General features: G+C 41.3%; 1 protein-coding gene across 4 annotated transcripts in view; it reads right to left on the bottom strand.

The window, feature by feature from the left end:
- The window catches only part of CDKL4 (cyclin-dependent kinase-like 4), a 54835-nt gene that overhangs the window by 6666 nt on the left and 23286 nt on the right, over positions 1-24883 (bottom strand). For all 4 annotated transcript variants that reach the window (XM_010855567.1, XM_010855570.1, XM_010855568.1 and 1 more), the window contains exons 4-9: positions 14620-14692; positions 8072-8162; positions 6810-7007; positions 5085-5167; positions 2632-2688; positions 487-621 (exon numbers count right to left, since the gene is read on the bottom strand). In XM_010855567.1, the coding sequence (XP_010853869.1) occupies positions 487-621; positions 2632-2688; positions 5085-5167; positions 6810-7007; positions 8072-8162; positions 14620-14692 (637 nt within the window). The remainder of the gene's footprint in view (positions 1-486; positions 622-2631; positions 2689-5084; positions 5168-6809; positions 7008-8071; positions 8163-14619; positions 14693-24883) is intronic.

Here is a 24883-nt window from a genome sequence, read left to right as displayed (position 1 = left end):
GTTTCAACTTTTTGAATCTGTCCAGAGCTTATCTTTGGCTACCAGGAAAAGCCTAGGAAAGGCAGACTAAGGTGCCTGCCATGGGTGAAAGAATAGAACAGTCAAGTTTCTTATTATACACGTGGAGGCTACAGAAAGGTACAAGGATTCTTCCATAATGCCTGTCAAAGTCAGTTCAGCTGTAATCCGGGCTTAGTTGTATAAAACTGTTGTGTCTTGGGTACATGACTCGGTGGGGAGGATATCCAATCAGTGTAACAAAAGAACTGTGCAATAACTTTAAGTATACTTGGAATAAGATTTTGCGGCAATCTGGAAACTTTCAGTTTTATGGTTTTTATTGCATCAATCACAATTTCTATTAGACAAACAAACAGAATTAAACCAGTGCAAAGAAAAGATCTTGGTGCCCGCCTAATCTCACTTTGAGAGGTAGAGAAGGAAAATAATCATTTTTATAGCACTTTAACTTTGGAACCGAGGTACCTGCTGACGCCTTCTGTTTCTTCCTTCATTACGTGCTTTTCTTTTAATTTGGTCCTCTTGAAAAGAATCAAAGTAGGGGCTCTCCAGGAGTTGGGCACAGGTTAATCTGTCATCTGGATTCATCTTCAGACACTCCTTTGGAAGACGGGAAGAGCAAAGAAGATATTAAAAAGAGGAGCCTGTATTGTTACTGTACCCTAAAACTCTGAATAACAACTTGGTAGAGCAAACACAAGTTTAGAAGATCTTCGAGTTTGTATACTATCCAGAACCTGAAACTTGTTAATAACTGGAATTGCTCTTCTTTTGCCAATTCAAAGTCTTTTGAGGGCAGACTTGATGCACAGCCAATGTTTTGAAGGGGGTCAATGTAGGTCAGGTGTGTGTCACTTGTAAAGCAAATAGCTTGTAGGACTTCACAAAATGTGGTCCCTAGGCCAGCTACCAGAGAAGGCAATGGCACCCCACTCCAGTACTTTTGCCTGGAAAATCCCATGGACGGAGGAGCCTGGTAGGCTGCAGTCCATGGAGTCGCTAGAGTCGGACACCACTGAGTGACTTCACTTTCACTTTTCACTTTCATGCGTTGGAGAAGGAAATGGCAACCCATTCCAGTGTTCTTGCCTGGAGAATCCCAGGGACAGAGGAGCCTAATGGGCTGCTGTCTATGGGGTGGCAGAGTCGGACACGACTGAAGCGACTTAGCAGCAGCAGCAGCAGGCCAGCTACATCAGCATCACCTGGAAATTGCTAGAAATACAAATTTCTTGGTTCATCCCCAAATCTACTGAATCAAATGCCCTGGGGGTAGGGCCAAACAATCTGTGGGCTTTTTTTTTTTTAATCTGTATTTAACAAGCCAACAAAGTTGGGGAATTAGACTTCCAGGATAGGATCTGCAGAATGCTGGGTTAGAGCAGGTCAGAGCAGTGAGAGGTAGAAAGCAGGTGAGGTCCAGTGGAGCAGTGGTAAGGGCAATCTAAGAGTTCAGAGGCGTGGGGCTCTTGGTCTCAGGAGGACTCAGACTGAAGGAATCCAGTATGCTGGATAGAACCTGGGCAGTGGCCAGCACGAGCACAAAGGCTGGTCTACACAGTTGACTCTAGGTCACTCTGATGGCTCTACTTCCTAGATCAGAAGAGTTTCAAACTGTGGTGTTCATCATAATTACCTAGGGAGAGGCTTAAAGATATAAACTCCAAGGTCCTATTCATAGAGATTCTGCTTCTGTAAATCTGAGGTTATTTACTGGAATGTGTATTTTTAAATAGCTCATTCTGATGAGTAGTCATTTTGATGAGTGGTATGGAAGCCATTGCTATAAATATGACTTAATTGGTTGTTAAAGATAGATACTCATACTGGTATCTCCATCCCTGCCCCATTAAAGGCTTTCAGTATCCATGGTGAATGGAAGAGTCACACTTTCTAGCATGGTCTCAGCCGGTCAAGCAAGAATGGCAGACTGGTCATAGATGAGCTTCTTCTGCTTTTTTATTAGAACTTGTTCTTTGTTTGACCCTGGTACAGGGGCTACATTCAGTATCGACATGGTTCTGATTTTGCCTGATCTTCTACTGATTTATTTAACAAGCAATTTAGAATTTTAGTGAACCCAGTGTATCTAAAAGGTTATCAGTTCAACATGTAATATTTTAAAAATTATTAATGAAATATTTTATATTCTTCTAAAAGGTAATTTTCATAGAAATATAGAACATCTCAATTCTAATCAGCCATAGTTCAACTGCTCAGTAGGAACATGGCTAGTGGCTACCCTATTGGATAGCATAGTTCTTGATTTTCCAACTTAAAGGGAATACATTCATCCTCATAAATTTCCATAGTCTGAAATACACTGACGTAACTGTCAAATTTCCTAATGAATGCAAAAGAAGCATGGTGTTCATCATAGCTGTAATCATTCTCTTTTATCTTCTACTAATTTTAAAGGATATATTGGAAAGATTTAGTGTTTAAACCACTGATGTTCCTCTAATTGTAATTATTTCACAGTTCTTTAATAGTTTCAATGACCACATTTTTACATTGGCTTTATTTGACCTACTGTCCACCCATCCCAGAGTTACCAGCTCCAGTTATTATGATTTCCAGTCAATACGGTTATAATTGATTCTTAGGTACCTTCATGAAACTCAAAGCCACAGGATGAACATCTGAGAACTTTTCTTCAAGAGTTTCCTAAAAAACAGAGTAAAGCATTTCAATGTTATATAACAAGAAAGTAGCAGATATTTAAAATATATTAGTATTAAGAATACTTTGGAGAAAGTCCCTTAATATGTAATATAATTCCTTTCAAAGATTTTTTAAAATCTTAATTTTACATGATTTTACACTATAGTGTAATAAAAAAAGCTGAAGTTATTTTCTTAATTTTACAATGTCTTACAATTGGTGTTTGGTAAATGCTCATTCTAAATGTCCCCTTCAGTACCATAAAATCTACTTATAGGGATACCCAACCTACTTATAGGGGTGCTTCGAACATTAATGAAAACACACTGAACTGCATGAGTAAGAGCACTACAGAAAGCAAAGGAATGATGAATGCAAAACTCAAATAGTAAGCAAGGAACAGAATGGGACTGAGGAAGAGAATGTGGGGAGGGGGAAGCTTCCAAGTTAACGGCACCATTCTCCTTCTCCTTTTTGGCTGTGCTGGGTCTGCACTGCTTTGCGGGGGCTTTTTCTAGTTGCAGCCAGTGGGGACTACTCTTCGCTGCAGTGCCCGGGCTTCTCTTGGCGGTGGCGTCTCTTATTGTGGAGCGCGGGCCTAGGCACGCAGGCTCAGCAGTCGAGGCTCATGGGCTCTAGTGTGCGCCTCAGTAGCTGTGGCGCTCTGGCTTACCTGCCCAGAGGCATGTGGCATCTCCCCAGACCAGGGACTGAACCCATGTCTCCTGCATTGGCATGCAGGTTCTTATTCACTGCATTACCAGGGAACTACTGTATTTTAGTCTTTAAACTAAACATGTTTTATGAATATTATTTTTAATTCAACCTCTATACTTGTAATTCAACATTTAACCTTTCATTATATGTGTTAAGAGTCTTAACAAACATAATAAAATAGAAGTCTAGTATATAAATCAAGGTATTATATGAAATAAATTGAAGATGAACAGGTGTTTAGAGAAGCCAGGACCATTTGAACCCAATGGTTCACAGGTGCCGTAAATCATGACCTGGCTTAACAGATTCTCCCTTCCTCCACATCACTCTGTCTTCAACACATTGGGAGTAGGGCACAAGCCTTCCCTGATGATCCTTTCATTGTATAGGCAGAATAAAGCTGGGTTAAAACTCAACATTTAAAAAACTAAGATCATAGCATCCGGTTCCATCACTTCATGGCAATAGATGGGGAAGAAAGTGGAAGCAGTGACAGATTTTATTTTCTTGGGCTCCAAAATCACTGCAGATGGTGACTGCAGCCACGAAATAAAAAGATGCTTGCTCCTTGGAAGAAAAGCTTTGACAAACCTAGACAGCGTATTAAAAAGCAGAGACATCACTTGGCCAACCAAGGTCCATATAGTCAATGCTATGGCTTTTCCAGTAGTCATGTACAGATGTGAGAGCTGGACCATGAAGAAGGCTGAGTGCCAAAGAATTGATGCTTTCAAACTGTGGTGCTGGAGAAAACTCTTGAGAGTCCCTTGGATAGCAATGAGATCTAACCAGTCAATCCTAAAGGAAATCAGCCCTGAATATTCATTGGAAGAACTAATGTTGAAGATGAAGCTCCAATACTTTGGCCACCTGATGCAAAGAGCTGACTCACTGGAAAAGACCCTGATGCTGGGAAAGACTGAGGGCAGGAGGAAAAGGGGGCAACAGATGATGAGATGGTTGGATGGCATCATTGACTCAAAGGACATGAGTTTGAGCAAGCTCTGGGAGATAGTGAAGGACAGGGAAGCCCGATATCCTGCAGTCCATGGGATTGCAAAGAGTCGGATGTGAAACTTAGCAGACCAACAACAACAGACCATGTGGAGTTTTAAAGTTCAAAGCCCAAACTCAGGTAACACAGATAAGAAATCAATGACCACAAAGACCACAGCGAGGGTGTAGAGGTGATCACTGGGGTTTGCAGTTTTGATTTCAATACAGTAAAGATCGTTTTGTAGAATGACCTTCCATGTGAAAAGACATGTTGTAAAAAGATGGTTTGTATTGATTTGAGGTTTCAGAAGCTGAAAAAAATAGAGAATGCATCTGTTTTTCAAAATAAATATAACTAAGTACTTTTTATGAGAAAATAATTATTTTATAATTATTTCAGGGAAAGATACTTGAGTGTTTTGATTAAAAGGCTCACCATATTTATGAAGGAAAGAAAGATGCTTTCACTTCACATTTAAAATTAAATTAATCTTTGGATAGGGCAAGAAAACTTTTAAAGCCTTCTCCTGGTTCATTTTATGTAGTTTTTACATGGTTTATTCGACCTGTATCAGTATGTCATAAGGAGAACAGGAGTTCAAAGCACAAATATTAAAAGAAAAACAACCACCCCTTTAAAGAAAGTACCAGCACAAAGAGCGAAACACCAAAATCGAGCAATTTACCATCTCTTCTGGTTCAGGAATACTGATGCCATGGAAAAACTGGTTACTTTTAAAGATAGATTGATGTCTTGGGATTAGCTTTCCTGTAAAATACAAACCACATAACTCACGATTAATTTTAGTTAAAGACAGCATCGTGCTTCAACAGTTAATTTCCGAGGTCCAGATGTAAAAGAAAGACTGAGCCTGATCATTTCCTCTAGATTTGGGAGAAACTGGTCCCTGCAAAAACTATGCCTTCTCAGGTAAGATCGGTGCTGCCAACTCTCTTTGCCACACGTGGCTTGCTCTGTTATTTGTGTGTGCCTGCTCAGTTACGTTAGTCATGCCTAACTTTGTGACCCTATGGACTGTAGCCCACTAGGCTCCTCTGTCCATGTGATTCTCCAAGCAAGAATACTGGAGTGGGTTGCCACGCCCTTCTCCAGGGGATCTTTCTGACCCAGGGATCGAACCTACATCTCCTGCACTGCAGGTGGATTCCTTACCCACTGAGCCACCCGGAAAGCCCCAGTCTGTCATTCAGCTGCCATCAGAGGAGGAGGTAAGCAAGTGGTGTGGAGAGCTTTACATATATGATCTCATTTAATCTTATAACTATCTCATGATGGTTGCAATTTTTTCATCTCTACTGTCCCAGTGAGAGAATGAGGCTCAGAGGCTTGATAACCTGTCTCAAGTCACACAGTCATTAGGTGACAGACCTGAGATTCAAACTCAGATCTGTCTAATATCTGCCTAATGTAAATTTCTACAGTCCTTAGAGGAAATCAGTTAAACAGCATAAGCTTAAGGTGTGGCCTATAGTGAAACACTACTCCACATCTTCCAGGGCTTGGAATTCTCCAGAAGAAGGTGTGGGAACCACACAGGGAATCAGACAGCAGCAGTTCCTTTGCCTGGCAGCCATGCTGCCAGGAGAGCCTACGGGAAGCGATTACTAAATACCCATCTTGTATGTGGCTTGCCTCTTTGTTCACACCCAGGCTGAGTTGTAAGCTTGCAGCTGATCTTTTGGGTTATGTTCTCTTCCAACCAGGTGGAAAGGGCAAGAGCTGAGGACAGTGACATGGGATGAAAGCTCATGAGAGAGAGCACTGCAGTCCATTCTCATTCTTCAATTGTTAATAACTAGTTGTACGACTTCAGGTCATTCATGCAAGCTCCTAGAGCCTCAGTTTCCTCATTTGTGAAAACAGGCACAATGAAAAATGTTATAATGTCCTTAATGGATTTTTATTAAGACTGAGATGGTGTGTGTGAGAGCAATCTGTCAATCTTACATATAGAGGAGTGGAGTTGAAAGCTGCAATAGAGGCTGTATAGACCTAAAATATTTACCATTTGGCCCTGTATAGAAAAAGTTTGCTGATCCCTGTGCTAGAGGAAAGGGGGGAAAAAGCAGAAACTGCATTTGATTAAGTGTCTTCAGAGTAAGCTCTATGCAGCTGACTCACACCCTTAGCCCCATCTTAGCCTGATAAGGAAAGTAAATGTATAGTTTATTGCACAGCTAATTGACTTGACTTGGAACAGCATCTGAAACTCCTCACTGAGAGGAGTTAGGGCTCCACACATTGAGAAAAGGGTTGGGCTTTGGCTACAATCCAGAACAGCCGCCCTCAGCGGCACTTTGGAGACAACAGAAAGCTCTTGTTCATTATAATGACATACTACTACTACTACAAGTTAGCAACTCTGTAAGCCATAAAATGTAACTTATACCCAATGTTCTGATTATCAGATAAAGTTGGTCCACATCTGATTTTCCAGGCCAGAGCGGCTGGCCTGTCAGCAGCTCTGCAAAAACGCAACCAGTAGCCCATATGTCGACTGAAGAACCATACTGCGTATCCCCCACAAGAAGTTCGGGAGCTCGGTACCATCTTGTAGCGACGTAGTCAGTGTAGGCATCTCCTGGAACTGCAAATGCATCAAGAGCAGGTCAGGCTCTCTGAAGAGATCAGCGTCAATAATTCTCAGAAGCCACGCTTCTCCTAACAGTTCACGCAGTGATGCACTAACCCAGGGAACTGTTACACTGTGTACTCAGAGAGTAAATTCCCCTTCCATACTATTAATATAAAATAGACAAGCAACAAGGATACACTGTGTAGTTCAGGAGATTATAACCATTACCTTGTAATAAGCTATCAATATAATGGAGTATAATCTGCAAAAATGCTGAATCACTATACTGCACACCTGAAACTAACATAATACTATAAATCTATACTATAGTATATTAACATAATACTATAAATTTTTTAAAAATTCAACTTCCAAAGATACCTTAGCTGTTTATTAACATCTATGTAATCCCAAAGAGAGAGGCCCAGGGTGAGGGCATGGGGAGAATTTCTGTAGTGCAGCTTTGAGAATAAACCAGCTTCCCAAAGCACCGTCAGGTCCTGTCAACAAACTGACTATGCGCACACCCACCTTGCAATGTGTCTGTTGTTAACACATGTTTCCACTTGCTGCAGAGTTTTAGATTCAGGGGGAGATAGTTACCTGTCCCCCCATTCCTTTGGTTCCTCTCTCTCTGGGATGACTTCTTTGCTTCTCAGCACTGTCTCTGAATCCTCTCTGTAATTTACAGTTCACTCTCCCAGTCTCATCAGCTCCATGAAGATTTTCCCAACCACTCTAGATCACGTTAGTATCTCCCTCCGGGGAACCATCTGCCTCTTCGCTTTAGCACTTTATTGCCAATCATCTTGTGTTAGTCTTTTGTTTCTTCTACTTCGGATTATAAGTGCATGAAGACCAGAAAGGCATCTTTTAGTTCTCTTCCTTTCCTATGGGCACAGCACATAAATGTGGCTGCGTATGAACTAATGTACTGACTAAAAAATTAAAGTGAAATTTCCCTTTCTGAATAATAACACTATAACAATTAGCATAATTCAATATCTAAAGAATTTAAACTATATCATTTCATAATTATCTGTATTGCATAACTTAGTAAAAAACTTGCTACTTACTCAGAATTCGTGCAAACCCAAAGTCACAGATCTTGATTATTCCTTGCTTAGTTATTAGAATATTTTCAGGTTTTACATCTCTGTGAATACACTGTAAGAAAATATTTAATTATTTCCCTGAGTCATCAAAACAACAAAGCATAATAAACATTAACTATTAGTTTCAATGATAAACACAGGCTGTGAGATAAACACAAATATGGTTTTCCTTCTTTTTTCCTAAAACCTTAAATTAGCAATTTTTCATTTGTAAATCTTGTCATAACAAAAAAGTTGCTATACTAGGGAAAAAAATAAAATAATTATTGGATGGGAAAACTGAAAAAAAAATTTTTGAGAAGGGTGTATTATATGATTATTTCTTCCACTTTTTACTGAGCCCTATTTGAATAGTAAGAAGTAGAACCCTGAATGAAACAAGAAAGTCCTAGTGTATAGCATAGAGAACTATAGTCACTATCCTATGATAAACCATAAAGAGAAAGAATATTAAAAAATAATATATATGTATAACTGAATCCCTTTGCTGTACAGCAGTAATTAACACAACATTGTAAATCAACTACACTTTAATTAAAAAAAAAAAAAAAAAAACCCTGAATGAGATTATACCCAGAGTGCCTCTAATAAGAACAGCTGCCACCCAAGAATCACAATTCAGGTTGCATAAATATTACAGATTTGAGAAACTGGAAAAACATTCAAATGACAACAAAAAGAAAATGCATCAGAGGGACCATCTTATTTACCATCTGGTCAGGATGTGTGAAAGGGAGCTGAGTTCACAGACCAGAGCTGTCCTAGGCCAGCTGGAACCTATGGCCACCTATTAACAAGAGATACCAAAGATTCAGCCTCAGGAGACGAGTATCCTCAACAGTGAGCTAATCTGCAACCATGAACAGCTTTCTTGAGCTTTCTTGACCTCATGATGGAGTCGCTCCTGGGAGACCAGGTTGCCACTGGGAGGCACTCTCCCCTCCGGTGGAGAACTCGCAACTTGCTGCACCATCCCAGGACCCTCAGTGAAGCAAATGCTCCTTTCCGGATGTGAGAGGGCCAAGATGGGGGCGTGCCTGACGGTGGGCTGAGTGAACCCCACCCGCTCTTATCCCAGAAATGGCTACTGCGTGCTGTGGATGCCCCAGGAGAAAACAGCTCAGGCCCTCGTCTTCAGAATTTTAGCTTTCCAGGTTATTCTCCCTCCAAACAAGCAAACAGGTTAAAAACGATCTTGCTCTTCTTCTACAACTCAGCCCTCACACGGAGCTCTGGACTTCTCAGAGCACTTCCACATGAATTAGTGCATCCTTGCAATGATCCTGTGCTGGCAGGTGGCAACCGCTGGACTCCTGATTTAGTACCACAACAATCAGCTCCCTCTGCCTGACTTCTCTGTTGTGATGTCAGTCCCTTTAAGTATTCCTTTCAAACTGATGATTTTGAAAAAAAAGAAAAATTTTTTTTTTTTTTTGCTCTTATAGCTATCTAAGAAGAGAAAATGTTGAATGCTAAATTCATTCTGGGTCATGGAAAAAAAAAAATCCGGCACTCATACTGCAAGCTTGTTTGTATTTAGTCTCAATTACTGTCAACTGTTTCATCATTTGTATGGCCATCAGCTAGAAGAAACCTTTTAAGGCCTCTTAAAAGTCCGAAGGCCTTAGATGGTAATTTTTAAAGCTACACTGTTCTGACATAACCAACATAGTTTTCATCCTACCTTTTAGGCAACACATTTATGAAAACTGGATTAACACTGAGTCATATTCACCTATAATAGCTACTGATTTAATAAGAACAGGTTATGTCCTTCAGATGAGTCTGCAGCAAATTCTAAGTTTCTGGATTATGTGTGGTACTACCAGGTAAATGGACTTATACTGCTACCTGTCTAGTGGCCTACTGAAATATGCAAATCCCTGTGAAATTTACAGCCACTTGTTTTCCAACCAAAATATACAAAGGCAAATGAAGTACGGACAAGTCCCAAAGAAACAGAGAAAATCATTTAGTGTAGGTACAGGTAAGAGAAGCTACAAATAAAGAAGAATAGATGGAGTACTGGAGAAGGAGAAAGACAGTAAAAATCACAGGAACAGTAAGAACCAGAGCATCGAGAACAGAAGATGCTTTGACATACAGCATTCACTTTCTCCAATGCGAAGTCGCACTCAAGTGTAAACTCGGTAATGCCTCTTGCAATCAACTTATTTTCCACCAAAGAACAAGAAAGTTGTAAGTCAGGGGAATCAAAACATTTTAATACACTTGGGTTTCATACACAGCTTTTAGCAAACATTGCTTAAACTGGGTTATGCTGGCTGATGTACAATCTCATTTTTACAGACTCACAAGGCAGTAGGAAGAGGTATCCATGGTATTTTAAACCTGATCCTTAATTCTAAGAACCATCTCCAGAAACTTCCCGGCCAGAAGCTGCCTCTTTACATAAGCCTGAATGGACATCTGAGAAGGTTGTTCTTTGAGCCTTATGGACGGACACTCATAATCAGAGAGGAGAGAAGCCTCCTTGACAACTAGGACACTGATATCAACAAGACGATAATGGATGTTATAGCCAGACACACTCACATTTTGGAAGTCACTGTAATTTTGCCATTTTGATATGGAGTTTTTTTTTTTTGCCACACTGCATGGCTTATAGGATCCTAGTTCACCAACCAGGGATTCAACCGGGAACCACAGCAGTGAAAACACTGAGCTCTAAACATTGGACTGCCAGGAAATTCCCAGACACGAAATTATTTTTCTCTAATTGATACATCAAATATATAAAAATTCATGAGTTGATAATGACGTTAAAGGGTCACTTCAGTTACCTCACTCTAGCCATATCATAGGGTAAAAAAAGAACAAAATGAGTAGGTATTTTCTTAAGTCCAGTGCTTCTCAAAATTTAATGTGTACACGAATCTCTTGGAGATCTTGTTAAACATGCAGATTCTGACTCAGTAGATCTGGAATGAGCCTCAGAGTCTGAATTTCTAATGAGCTCTCAGGAGACCTTCACCAACCACACTCTGAGTAACAAGGCCTTAATCCCTTACTACCTTGACCTTGGCTGGGATAACTGCTCTGGAGATAAAAGATAGTCATGGTCACCACTGTGAATCTTCAGCAACAACATGGGTGGGATTGCCTTTCCTATTTGAGAGTATCATGAGGGCTCCTTTAAAATAAGGAGGGTATAAAGGTTTTAGATGTAGTATTGTAACAGCTTATATATGATTTAGACTGTTTCCCTTTGTATATGTTTCAACTAATAGGTTTATTTTAAAAAGATACACAAAGGTTTACCATAGTGTAAGAAAAATGGGGTAACCAGAGTTCAGAAGTAATTTTCTTGTCAGAGAAAGGAAGTTTGTCTGAAAAATTATCCATTTTTAATAAAGGTCACGGGTTATAAGTGGGAGGTTTTCAATATTTTAAGGTTTAAGGTATAGAACATGTTGTTCCAAGCAGAGGAATGGTGGCAGTTGCACAGAGCTACAAGCACATTTGGGTTCACTCTAAACAGTAAGTCATAATCAGGTAGGTAAGTTGATTGATGGACTCATTCATTCATACATTCATCCAGTTACTCCATAAATGTTTCCTGAACACCATATATAAAAAGATCCAGACCAGGCATTAAAGAGATACATACAAAGATAAACCATCCACAGAGACTGCATTCAAGCTTATAATCTGATTATATAGAGCAAAGATCATGGCATCTGGTCCCATCACTTCATGGGAAATGGATGGGGAAACAGTGGAAACAGTGTCAGAATTTATTTCTGGGGGCTCCAAAATCACTGCAGATGGTGACTGGAGCCATGAAATTAAAAGACGCTTACTCCTTGGAAGAAAAGTTATAACCAACCTAGATAGCATATTCAAAAGCAGAGACATTACTTTGCCAACAAAGGTCCATCTAGTCAAGGCTATGGTTTTTCCAGTGGTCATGTATGGATGTGAGAGTTGGACTGTGAAGAAAGCTGAGCGCCAAAGAATTGATGCTTTTTAACTGTGGTGTTGGAGAAGACTCTTGAGAGTCCCTTGGACTGCAAGGAAATTCAACCAGTCCATTCTGAAGGAGATCAGCCCTGGGATTTCTTTGGATGGAATGATGCTAAAGCTGAAACTCCAGTATTTTGGCCACCTCATGCGAAGAGTTGACTTATTGGAAAAGACTCTGATGCTGGGAGGGATTGGGGGCAGGAGGAGAAGGGGACAACAGAGGATGAGATGGCTGGATGGCATCACTGACTTGATGGACGTGAGTCTGAGTGAACTCCGGGAGTTTGTGATGGACAGGGAGGCCTGGCGTGCTGCGATTCATGGGGTCGCAAAGAGCTGGACACGACTGAGCAACTGAACTGAACTGAATACACAAATAGTTATGGTAAATAAAATTTTTTAAAAATCATTTTAAATACCCATAAAACTCCAGCAGCAAACTTAGGTGAACTTGAATACCTCTCAGAGCATGGTGGAAAGCAACAAAGATGTGGATTCAATTCTGCATCATCTTTAGCAATTATTTGAAAGCACAATTTGCATCATGAAAAATATGTATCTTGTGAGCAATATGTCTCTATATTCTATATACTTTATCAATAAAAAGTCAAAGCTTCTGACTTACTCTAACAACAACAAAAACCTCACTTTCTTTTTTAAAATGGTTTTATTTAGTTTTGGCTGTACTGGGTCTTCGTTCCTGGGCTTTGCTCTAGTTGTGGTGAGCAGGGCCTGCTCTCCAGCTGCCGTGTGCGGCTTCTTGTTGTGGTGGCTTCTCCTGATGGGGAGCACAGGTTCCAGGGCTTGTGGGCTCAGTAGCTGCGGCTCCTGGTTCTAGAGCACAGGCTCAATAGTTATGGCACATGGGCTTAGCTGCTCCTTGGCATGTGGGATCTTCGCAGATCAGGGATCGAACCCATGTCTTCTGCTCTGGCAGGTAGATTCTTTAACCACTTAGCTACCAGAGAAGCCCTTCACTGAGTTTCTTCTTAACACCAAGGGAAGCTTTCCTTAAGTACTGAAAATTAGTTGCACGATTGTGTACTCTTTTCAGCAATCCTAGATTACCAGGATAGATATTCTGCTCTTGGCATCAAAACTGACCATATGGTAGTCTGTATCCTTGCCTCAACACTGCCTCTATGTAGGCACCAACTCAAAAGGTTATTTTTTTAAAAAAACTATCATTATAGCAAAAGCACCCAAGAGCTTACTTAAAGAAGCCCCCGCTGGCCTAAGATGGGACAACCTGAACATCAGAGAGAACAATGATTGCAAAGGACTGAAGCACATCACATACATAAAATCATGATGATGCCCTACACCCCGCCGAATCCTTCACTCCTCAAGGTTGCTGGGAGACACTCTTGGAGACACCAGTTCATCACTGTGAGTACCGACATCTAAAAGGAATAATCACATATTTATCTTACTGTACTTTACAGTAACCAGGGTCCATGGTAAATTCTTCTCCATAGAATTCCAATTAATAAATGCAGAAGGAATATTAGAATTAGAAAATTGCCACCTTTTAACTTTAATGAAATACTGGAGAGAGGTAATAATGATCTCTAAATGCTAAAACTAAAAAAAGATTGATAGCGAAAGTGCTAAAGAAGGGGATCGAGTGAACATCTCTTGAACCTACTAATCTATTTTAAGACAATCCAAAGTGGGAAAGATGGCCAGACGTTATATACGCCTCAGGTTGCTGACACAGTAAGAAGTGTACAGTACTGTATGTGAAGCCTTCCTGTCTAAAAAGACTGAACCTGAGTGTGACAAGCCTCTGGATATAAACACCAATTTACAGTAAATACAGGCAAAAGAGCAAGTTAAAAAACACACAGGAAGCAACCAGCCAAAAGGATTTCTATAACACAGGAGAAGTCAAAGCATGGTTCTAGGTTGGGAAGCTTCAGTATCAATTGGTAAACTGTTAGAACTGCAAATTCTCAGGTTTTATCCCAGACCTACGGAATCGGAAATTCTAGAGGTGGGCCCAGCAAAATGTGTCTTGACAAGAACTCCAGGTGATTCTGATGCATGCTCAAGTTTGACACCCATGGCTCTGAAAAATTAATGATGGAAAAAAGAAAAAAAAGATAGAGGAAAGGAGACCTTTACAGTATAAAAGACTTAAGAGACGTTAAAAACAAAAGAAAATCAAGTGCCACGGAGGGTTACACTACTGATATTCTGAAGACTTATTTTAACCCAATTTAAAAATAATCATAGTACTGATTATTTAAAAATAATCATTAGTACTGGGGCAAAAGGAAACTTTTAAGTTCATACAAACTTTTAATTCATAAGGAATGAATAATTTGATTCTTATAGAAGTTGGAAAAAAGCCATGAATAATGCATTACTTTTCCTTGTATTCCGTAACTTTCTTTTGTTTTGCTCCTCTGGTTCTTATTCTCCTTCCACCATTAGCTCTTCAAATAGACCCCTGAGCCGTTTAGGAGAGAAGAGTCATCATGAAGAAATTAGCAAAGACATTAGGGAATGTTACTTACATTGTGTTTATGACAGAAGTTGAGAGCTTGGAGTGTTTGCCATAACACACTTTTGATCACTCCATCAGCAACTCTGGGGAAAAAAATAACAAAGGAAATGAAAACTCCTAAGATGTGTTTTCAGGAGCAGAGCTGGGAATAGAAATGGAATGGGTGGGGCTTGTCACAGCCAGTGGATGCAGTACAAAGGGAATCTTGGAAATGTTCTTTTTAAAAAATGTTTTAACAAAAATTGATTTGCTACTTTTTTCATTATAGCTATGTAACTTTCCTTTTTAACTTGAAATTTTTAATGCTTATCATGCAAATTCAAACAATATAGAAAAGTAAAGAAATAAGACATGTTCATTCAAATCTTGCTAGCCCAAAATAATTGCTGTAACTTACAGTGATTGTCCCTTTGGGAATCCCTGGTTCTCTTCCTCTCTCTGCATTTACTTTTTAACTTTAATATTAAACAAATGCATTCATAAGGTTTGATATTTTTAAAGTTAAAAGAATATCCATGAAGAATTCTCTCATATCTGCCTAGCCAATCATTTCATCCTTGGCAAATTCCCCTGCCTCTTTCAGAAACATTGTATGCATTGAGGTACAGATACATATATACAGAATATGTATACATCTATTTCAGTGACCAAAGATCTCATTATATAGATGTATCATAATTTAGTAAGTCCTCATTGACAAGCAATTAGGTTTGATCCAAGTTTCATGTCTAGAAACAATGCTTCAGTGAATATCCTATCAACTATCCATGGCAGTTGTGCAATAATCTTTTTAAGGTAAGTTCTAGAAGTGGGATTTCTGGGATCTATGGGAGGCACATGATATATTTCGATCCTGCAGGTATGAACTTCAGGTAGAACTGAGACCTGGTTTTGCAGGAAAAAAGGCATCCGTGAAGAGTGACCTTCAATTCATTGAATTCATGCTGGTGGTAAACACTCAAGCATATGCAAGAGTTGTTTTTATAACTGTTACTTACACCTCGTAAGATGCAGCTCCAATACTCTGGCCACCTGATTCGAAGAGCCGACTCATTGGAAAAGACCCTGATGCTGGGAAAGATGGAGGGCAAGAGGAGAAGGGGATGCATAGGGGATGAGATGGCTGGACGGCATCACTGACTCAATGGACATGAATCTGAGCAAACTCCAGGAGATGGTGAAGGACAGGGAAGCCTGGCGTGCTGCAGCCCATGGGGTCGCAAAGAGTCAGACACGCCTAGTAACTGAACAGCAACAGCACTTGCACCTGGTAAGCAGGCAGGCACACAACCAGGGGGCCAGGGAGGAACAAGAGCCCAGGAAAATGGGAGTCTGGGAGCTTCTCGCCTCTGCAGATTTCCTGTGTGGAAAATACTGGGGAGTATTTTCCACTTGGGGATCTGGGCAATGTGTATTCGAGAGTACTTAGTCTATTTTGTGTAACCATTTCTATAAATTGCAGCAATTACATTCCCTCTAACTTTTCTATTGATGCACTGTTTCAGGGCATTTCACAGAAGAGTCATGGCTTCGGTTCAAAACAGAATCCTTAGCACAGATTCCAGGAAGGCAGATTCCATTTTAGGCAAAACAACATTTATAAAAAATAACAACTACAAACAAATACCACAGATCTTACAAAGATAGTTATCAAAGAGAATACAGATTCACACAGAGCTCATTCCAGAAACACAGACTGCTATAACATTATTTAGCCACACTCAGCAGTTTTTCTAAGTATTTTGTGAAATAAAACCTATAGAAACCAACTGATACTCAATGCTTCGTATACTGTGGGTGAATGACAAACATATAATGGAAGAATTGATAATCATGAAGGTCTGAAAGCAAAAACTAGACATCCTGGGACTTCTCTGTGGTCCAGCATGCTTCCACTGCAAAGGGCATGGGTTCCATCCCTGGTCAAGGAACTAAGATCCCACATGCAGCGAGGCATGGCCAGTAACTAACCCTGAAGCTGGAGAAGACTGAGGGCAGGAGGAGAAGGGGGCAACAGAGGATGAGATGGTTGGATGGCATCATCGACTCAATGGGCATGAATGTCAGCAAACTTTGGGAGATGGTGAAGGACAAAGGATGGCACCTGGTTGCTGCAGTCCATGGGGGTCACAAAGAACTGAACAACAACAACAAAACTAATTGTTTTAAAAAAAACAACAAAAAACATGGTATCCTGCTTCAAAACCAAAGGTGTTAGGGAGGGTGGCAGGGTCAGGGAATTCAGACTGGGTTGCCCAGAGGCTGCTCTTTCAGCCACTCAGGGGAATCCTGGCGCTGACATCAGAGCTCATTATCTTTTAGTTTTATATATAACTTGATGGGGAAAACAATTTCATTATCAGTGCCCAAGATGAATCAAGCCCTTCTCTGTAAACCCTTGTTATCCTAGAATAAAATCCAACCTTTATTGTGGCCTACCGGCCTCTTAATGATTTCACTTCTGTTCACCCCTCTCCCCTACCTTTATCTCCTGCCACATTCTCACTGACCTCCGCTCTGGCCCGTTAGTGTCTGCTCTTCCCTCAACAGACCACCAAAACTCTGTGTTTACTCTTCATCCTATGCCCCTCACCAGGAATTCTCTAGCTTCTCAGTGTGTTTTATTCTCCTCCAAAGCCTTGTAACTCTGCCAGGGCTTTCTTTACCTTGTCCGTTACTGTAGCTCCAGGGCCTCGAACTGTAACTGGTACCCAACAGGTCCTCAACTAAGCTTCCTTCGCTGGCACTCTCAGAGACTATATAAACTCAAACCCTGTAATAAATCCCTTTTTGCTTAAACTAGCTAGAGTGAATTCTGTTGTTGAATCCTGATCAGTGCAGAATAGGACACCAGAATTGGGCATGGGAAGCAAAGTCGAGGCCTTGGAAAGGCAGGCTACCTGACTGGTTGGGTCTGAAGGCCGGGGGATCTAATTACCATCAGTGGCTGTAACCCTGGTGAATGGATACCCAGTGATGAACCAGTTAAGTACATAATCGCGTGTGGTCATCTGTAATAAAGTGCCTATTCAGGGCAGGGTTTTGCTGGACTGAAAGTGATCAAACAAAACGGGAACACATAGGAAAGTAATAAATTGGGGTTGGGCTGGTTGTGTCTCACTTCGCTGGAAAAATTGAAGAAAACAAAAGGATAGCTTTAAGTAAGGCTTTGATGCTTTGGTTCGAGGCACAGTTAGGAGACCGGAAGTTTCAATGTTTGCCCTTATTTCTTGTGTTTTTAAGACTTGCTCCACTGACCACTGGGATTATCCCAGAAGTGACTGAAAAATCGGACACTGAGAATAGTCCTGCTGGGTGCTAAATGACAAAACAAATTGAATTTATGTGAAGTTAATTAATTTCTCAGTTAATTAACTGAGACATACACTTTGAGAAATGAAATGCGACACTTGGGAGTATTCACGGAACTAAGAGCATCCCAACCTCCTGCCAAATATCCCTTCTTTTTTACTTATTTACTTTTTGGCCACACCTCATGGCATGTGGGCTCTTAGTTCTCTGACTAGGGATCAAACCTCTTGCAGTGGAAGCGTGGAGTCTAAACCACTAGACCTCTAGGGAAGTCCCAAACGTCTCTTCTTACATGAAGTAGCCCCCAAACTTGTATGGAGACTGGTCTTGCCTTGTGGAGGGCCCCCTCACAATCTCACTCGAGGCAGCTATAAAACATGGGTGCTGTCAATTCTCCTCAAGGCTCCTTTCCCTGCCACCCGTCAATGTCTCCAAACTTTGACTTAAGTCAGATCTCAGCCTGTTCCAAAGGGCCTACTACAAAGTCAAAGAGAAGAAAAGAAGATTTGCACAGCAAAGAGAACTATAAAAAGTTGCCAATCTATACTGGAGAATGTACGTGGAAATGGATTTCCTAGTGTCGGACCAGAAAGGAGGAAACACGATGTTACACTCAGCCGATTATAAACAGTTATGGGCACGCTTCCTATGGAGCCTGGCTCAATAAACTGCTTGGAGCAGCCAGGAGTGAGAGAAGGTGATTGCTGAATTGGTTGATCAGAATCTGGGTTAGATGGGTGCCTGTGCCAAATGAAATTGCAATGCTGGAAGTTCATTAGTAAAATGAAGAGGAAGAAATCCAAAGTTTTGGGGAGATAGGAGTGTTGGAGAGGATTTATCACATGCAACATGCTCATCTACTTCCCAGCTATGTCACCTCAAAGTATTAATGGTAGCAGTAATCTATGAAAAGTGAAAGTCATGTCCTACTCTTCCATGGAATTCTCCAGGCCAGAATACTGGAGTGGGTAGCCTTTCCCTTTTCCAGGGGTCTTCCCAACCCAGGGATTGAACCCAGGTCTCCAGCATTACAGGCAGATTCTTTGCCAGCTGAGTTACAAGGGAAGCCCAAGAATACTGGAGTGGGTAGCCTATCCTTTCTCCAGCAGATCTTCCTGACCAAGGAATCGAACTGGGGTCTCCTGCACTGCAGGCAGATTCTTTACCAACTGAGCTATCAGGGAAGCCTGTGTTTGTCCCCAAATCTGCAGTATTGCTTTCAGTTTTCTATTTGGTGCCAGACACTTCTACTAGGCTCCTCCTACCACAACTGCCTTCATTCCTTGGCTCAGAACCTACTGGTTCTTCTTCCATTTTCTAGTGTATCTATCCGAGAAGGCAATGGCACCCCACTCAAGTACTCTTGCCTGGAAAATCCCATGGACGGAGGAGCCTGGTAGGCTGCAATCCATGGGGTCTCTGAGAGTCAGGCGCTACTGAGCAACTTCACTTTCCCTTTTCACTTTCCTGCATTGGAGAAGGAAATGGCAACCCACTCCAGTGTTCTTGCCTGGAGAATCCCAGGGGCTCCTCTGTCCCTGGGATTCTCCAGGCAAGAATACTGGAGTGGGCTGCTGTCTATGGGGTCGCACAGAGTCGGACATGACTGAAGCGACTTAGCAGCAGCAGCAGCAGTGTATCTATTTCCACAATCCAGTTAGGAAATGGGGAAACAGCCCCCAGGATGGATTCATGGACCTGACAGGACTACCATGGGATGGATTCAGGTTAAATTTCACTGGGGACTCTCAATAAGCTTCCCATCCCTACAAAACTGCTGAACCACAGTAACTTTCAAAGTTACTGGTGATTGGCTTTACTTCAGAGCATGATTCAGAGATTCCTGAGAGATTGGGTAGCTCTCTTTTCCCAGTACACAACTATCCTGGTAAATATTTGGTCACAGGCCATTCGGGAAGAGGCTGCTGCTGCTGCTGCTAAGTCACTTCAGTCGTGTCCGACTCTGTGCGACCCCATAGACAGCAGCCCACCAGGCTCCCCCGTCCCTGGGATTCTCCAGGCAAGAACACTGGAGTGGGCTGCCATTTCCTTCTCCAATGCATGAAAGTGAAAAGTGAAAGTGAAGTCACTCAGTCATGTCCGACTCTAGCGACCCCATGGACTGCAGCCTACCAGGCTCCTCCATCCCTGGGATTTTCCAGGCAAGAGTGCTGGAGTGGGGTGCCATTGCCTTCTCCGGGGATAGGCTAAGAGGAAGAATTAAGTACACACACATGATGTCAATGCAGGGCTATTCCCCAAGGATAGCTGCCTCCTTCACGAGGCCCTGGGTCTTGGCTATTATGATGTGCTTATACACTAAGTCACTTCAGTAGTGTCCAACTCTTTGCAACCCTATGAACCATAGCCCACCAAGCTCCTCTGTCCATGGGATTCTCCAGGCAAGAATACTGGAGTGGGTTGCCATTTCCTTCTCCAGGGGAATCTTCCTGACCCAGGGATCAAACCTGCATCTCTTGCATCTCCTGCATTGGGAGGCGGGTTCTTTACCACTGGGGCTTCCCTTGTGGCTCAGCTGGTAAAGAACCTGCCTGCAATGAAGGAGACCTGGGTTCGATCCCTGGGTTGGGAAGATCCCTTGGAGAAGAGAATGGCTACCCACTCCAGTATTCTTGCTTGGGAAATCCCATGGACAGAGGAGCCTTGCAAGCTATAGTCCATGGGATTGCAAAGAGTCAGACATGACTGAGTGACTTTCACTTTCACTTCACTTTCTTTACCACTAGCGCCACCTGGGGCTATTACGGTGGCTGAAGCCAAGCCTCTAGTTTATGTAGAAAAGAACTTTAGAGACCTGCCCATCTATCTTGTGTGGGAGAACCCATGGTCAGATCAAATCATTCTGATCACCACGCTGGCTCTGTTGTCTATTACAGGAACTTCTGGACATGCAGTACTCCTTCCTGGCCTCTGTCACCCAGGGACCCCATCATTCCTAGGAAACCAGGATGTCATTTCAAAGGAAGACTCTCCCTGCTTCAGCATGTGGGACATGCTGCTGCTTCTGGCTAAAGCACTTCTCAGTGCTCATGATTCACTCCCACCCCTCCACCAACCCACACCCATAGCTTTACAGGAAATTACCTATGATCAGTTTGCTGAGAAGGAAATTAATTCTTTTATATGTCCATCACACCTAGGTAAAGACGAATTTAAAAAAAATAAATTGAAACCTGATTTACAGACGTACATGCTGTGCTGTTGCCAGCCAGAAGTGGAGAGCAGTAGTTTTAAAAGACCATTTATAATTAATTGTTCCCTTATATATCTAATTCTTCATTAGATTTTAAATTTCTTGATGGTAGGACTGTTCTACTATGTATAGTGCAATGACAGTGAAGGGAATCTTTCCTGTTGGTAGGTGGTAATTTCTATCACATTACTAATTAACTTACCTCCTGGACCTATTTTGAACAGAGAAGCATTTTAGAGAATGGGAATGTATTATTTCAAATTTAATCAGATGACACCAGTTGCAGTTGTTTCTTCCATATATCAACTTGAATCAGCCATAGGTATATGTATGTCCCCTCCCTCTTGAACCTCCCTCCTACCCCCTTTTTTCTAATTTATTTATTTTTAGTTGGAGGATAATTGCTTTACAATATTGTGTTGGTACATGCAGTTTCTTAACTGCAGCAAATCAAACACAGTCTCAGGGCTTACTCTGCAGCTATTGATCTAACAAATGCTTTTCCCTCTATTAAAAAAGTAGAGGAAACCAGTTGCTTTCATTTGGCAGGGGAAGCAGTACATTTTCACCATCTTACTTCAGTGTTGAATTAGCTCTTCTTTGTGATATAATTTAGTCCTCAAGTCTCTAGACAATCTCACCATCTCACAGCTCATCCCGAACATCCATTACCTTGATCATCTTTTATCTATACACCAGTTATTTCTTCGAACTGTGAATTTACCCTGATAAACAATGAAGCTGAAGCTCCAATACTTTGGCCACCTGATATGAACAGCCGACTCACTGAAAAAGACCCTGATGCTGGGAAAGATTGAGGGCAAGAGGAGAAGGGGGCGACAGAGGCTGAGACGGTTGGATGGCATCACTGACTATTAGAGTTTGCGCAAGCTCCGGGACAGTGAAGCCTGGCGTGCTGCCGTCCACGGGGTTGCAAACAGTCGGATTCAACTTAGCTACTGAACAAACAATGGTCCCATAGGCTTGGTATGTATGCTGTTCAGTTGTTTACCTCTGGTTGCTATTCATTGGATTTATACTCTTTGGGATGTTGAAGATTTTGGGAAGGAAGTGAAAGCAGACAAATATTTTAAATTAATCATAGTTATCTGGAAGTAGCCAGCATTTCATAGAAAGAGTGGTGGGCCTGCATTGTTCCTATCTGCATTCCTTCATGTAGGTCCAAGTCTTAGGGCTGACCCAAAGCACGCTGTATACCCTGGCACTGCTAAATACACTAGTAAATACACTAGTAAAACACACTGTGCTGTGCTTAGTCGTTCAGTTGTGTCTGACTCTTTGCGACCCCATGAACTGTATGTAGCCCACCAGGCTCCTCTGTCCATGGGGATTCTCCAGGCAAGAGTACTGGAGTGGGTTACCATGCCCTGCTCACACTAAACACACCAAATATACTTTCCAAAGGAAAGCAGTGGAGTTCAGAGATCTCTGTGGTTGCTAAATACATACAAGACAAATGAGTTACTCAACTATGCCTTGTTCTTTCTTGCATCTGTGCATTCCACCAAGATCGCCCACCCAGCCAGTTCTTCCCCTTTTCAAAGTCTCAGCCCAAATGTGTCCTTCTCCGCAGAAACTTCCCTGATTCCCCGGGACCAACAGAGACTGGAGCTGTTCTTCTGTATCCGAAGCATTGTTGGTAACTCAATTTTCACTGTCATTTGTAATGGCTACTTTGAGTATCGGTTTCTTCATTAGATTTTAAGCTTCTTGAGCACAGGATTGTGCCATTATATGTTTCTAGCCTCTGCACTAGCAGAAGTGTTCAGTAAAATATTTCTGAAGTGAATGAATGAATCAAAGCATGCTCCACACTAAGGAGGCTATTAGGATGAATTAGATATGAGTTCTGCACTCAAAGGAAGAGAGAGTATGCACTTAAACACCTGTAAGGTAGTAAGTGCCAAGTACCGTAACAGGGATGAAAACAAAATTTCACGGATATTCAAAGGAGGGAAGCAATACCATTCAGAAAAAGGAATCTCACAGATAGTCAGAATGTCTAGGATTTCACATTCTAGAGATAATGATACAGATAGGGAAAGAGGACACAAAGTTAGGAGGAAAAGCATAAGCTAAGTCCTACAGGCAGTAGACTTCCTTCCTTTCACAGAAGGAAGAAAGAGATGTTCAGTTCAATTAAACTGGTACATGGATTGAATGTATTATAGGTTTTATTTTCAGGGCCTTGAACAATGCATGATATTAAGCATCCATGTCTAACTTTATGAAAATGTATGTTAATTTATAAATTAATTTATATTTAAATTAAACAACAAATCTGTCCTCTAAAGCCAACATACAAAACCCTATTTAGCTCAAAGTAAAGTTGAAATATGAATTAATTCATTCCTTTAATTCATTCCTTTAACCGTTTTTTAAATTATTAAGAAAAATTTTTTTTGGTTATGCCTTGAGGCATGTGGGATCTTAGTTCCCCAACCAGGGATGGAACCCACACCCTCTGCACTGGAAATACAGGGTCTTAACCACAGGACCACCAGGGAAGTCTCTAAAATTAATTTCTATTTTAAAAGTAAAATTAGAAAATTAGAGATGCCAAGGGAACATTTCATGCAAAGATGGGCACAATAACGGACAGAAACGGTATGGACCTAACAGAAGCAGAAGATATTAAGAAGAGGTGGTAAGAATACACAGAAGGACTATAAAAACAAGGTCTTAATGACCCAGATAACCATGATGGTGTGGTCATTCACCTAGAGCCAGATATCCTGGAGTGAAGTCAAGTGGGCCTTAAAAGCATTATGACAAACAAAGCTAGTGGAGGTGAGGGAATTCCAGTTGAGCTATTCCAAATCCTAAAAGATGATGCTGTGAAAGTGCTGCACTCAGTATGCCAGCAAATTTGAACAACTCAGCAGTGGCCACAGGACTGGAAAAGGTCAGTTTTCTTTCTAATCCCAAAGAAGGGCAATGCCAAAGAATGTTCAAACTACCGCACAACTGAACTCATTAAACATGCTAGCAATATAATGCTAAAATATACTTCAAGCTAGGTTTCAACAGTACATAAACCAAGAACTTCCAGATGTACCAGCTGGATTTAGAAAAGGCAGAGGAACCAGAGATCAAATTGCCAACATCTACTAAATCATAGGAAAAGCAAGGGAATTCCAGAAAAACATCTACCCTGCTTTATTAACTACACTAAAGCCTTTGACTGTGTGGATCACAACAAACTGTGGAAAATTCTTAAAGAGATGGGACTACCTGACCACCTTATCTGCCTCCTACAGAGATTTCCATACAGAGAAATCTGTATGCAGGTCAAGAAGCAACAGTTAGAACTGGACATGGAACAACAGACTGGTTCAAAGTTGGGAAAAGAGTAGGTCAAGGCTGTATATTGTCACCTTGCTTATTTAACTTATATTGAGAGTACATCAAGAGAAACGCTGGGCTGGAAGAAGCACAGGCTGGAATAAAGATTGCTGGGGGAAATATCAATAACCTCAGACATGCAGATGACACCACCCTTATGGCAGAAAGTGAAGAGGAACTAAAAAGCCTCTTGATGAAAGTGAAAGTGGAGAGTGAAAAAGTTGGCTTAAAGCTCAACATTCAGACAATGAAGATCATGGCATCCAGTCCCATCACTTCATGGGAAATAGATGGGGAAACAGTGGAAACAGTGTCAGACTTTATTTTTCTGGGCTCCCAAATCACTGAAGATGGTGATTGCAGCCATGAAATTAAAAGATGC

The sequence above is a fragment of the Bison bison genome, unplaced genomic scaffold (assembly GCF_000754665.1).
Source record: "Bison bison bison isolate TAMUID 2011002044 unplaced genomic scaffold, Bison_UMD1.0 scf7180017864366, whole genome shotgun sequence".
NCBI classification, from domain to species: Eukaryota; Metazoa; Chordata; class Mammalia; order Artiodactyla; family Bovidae; genus Bison; species Bison bison.
This window is presented reverse-complemented; position numbering and strand designations above follow the sequence as displayed.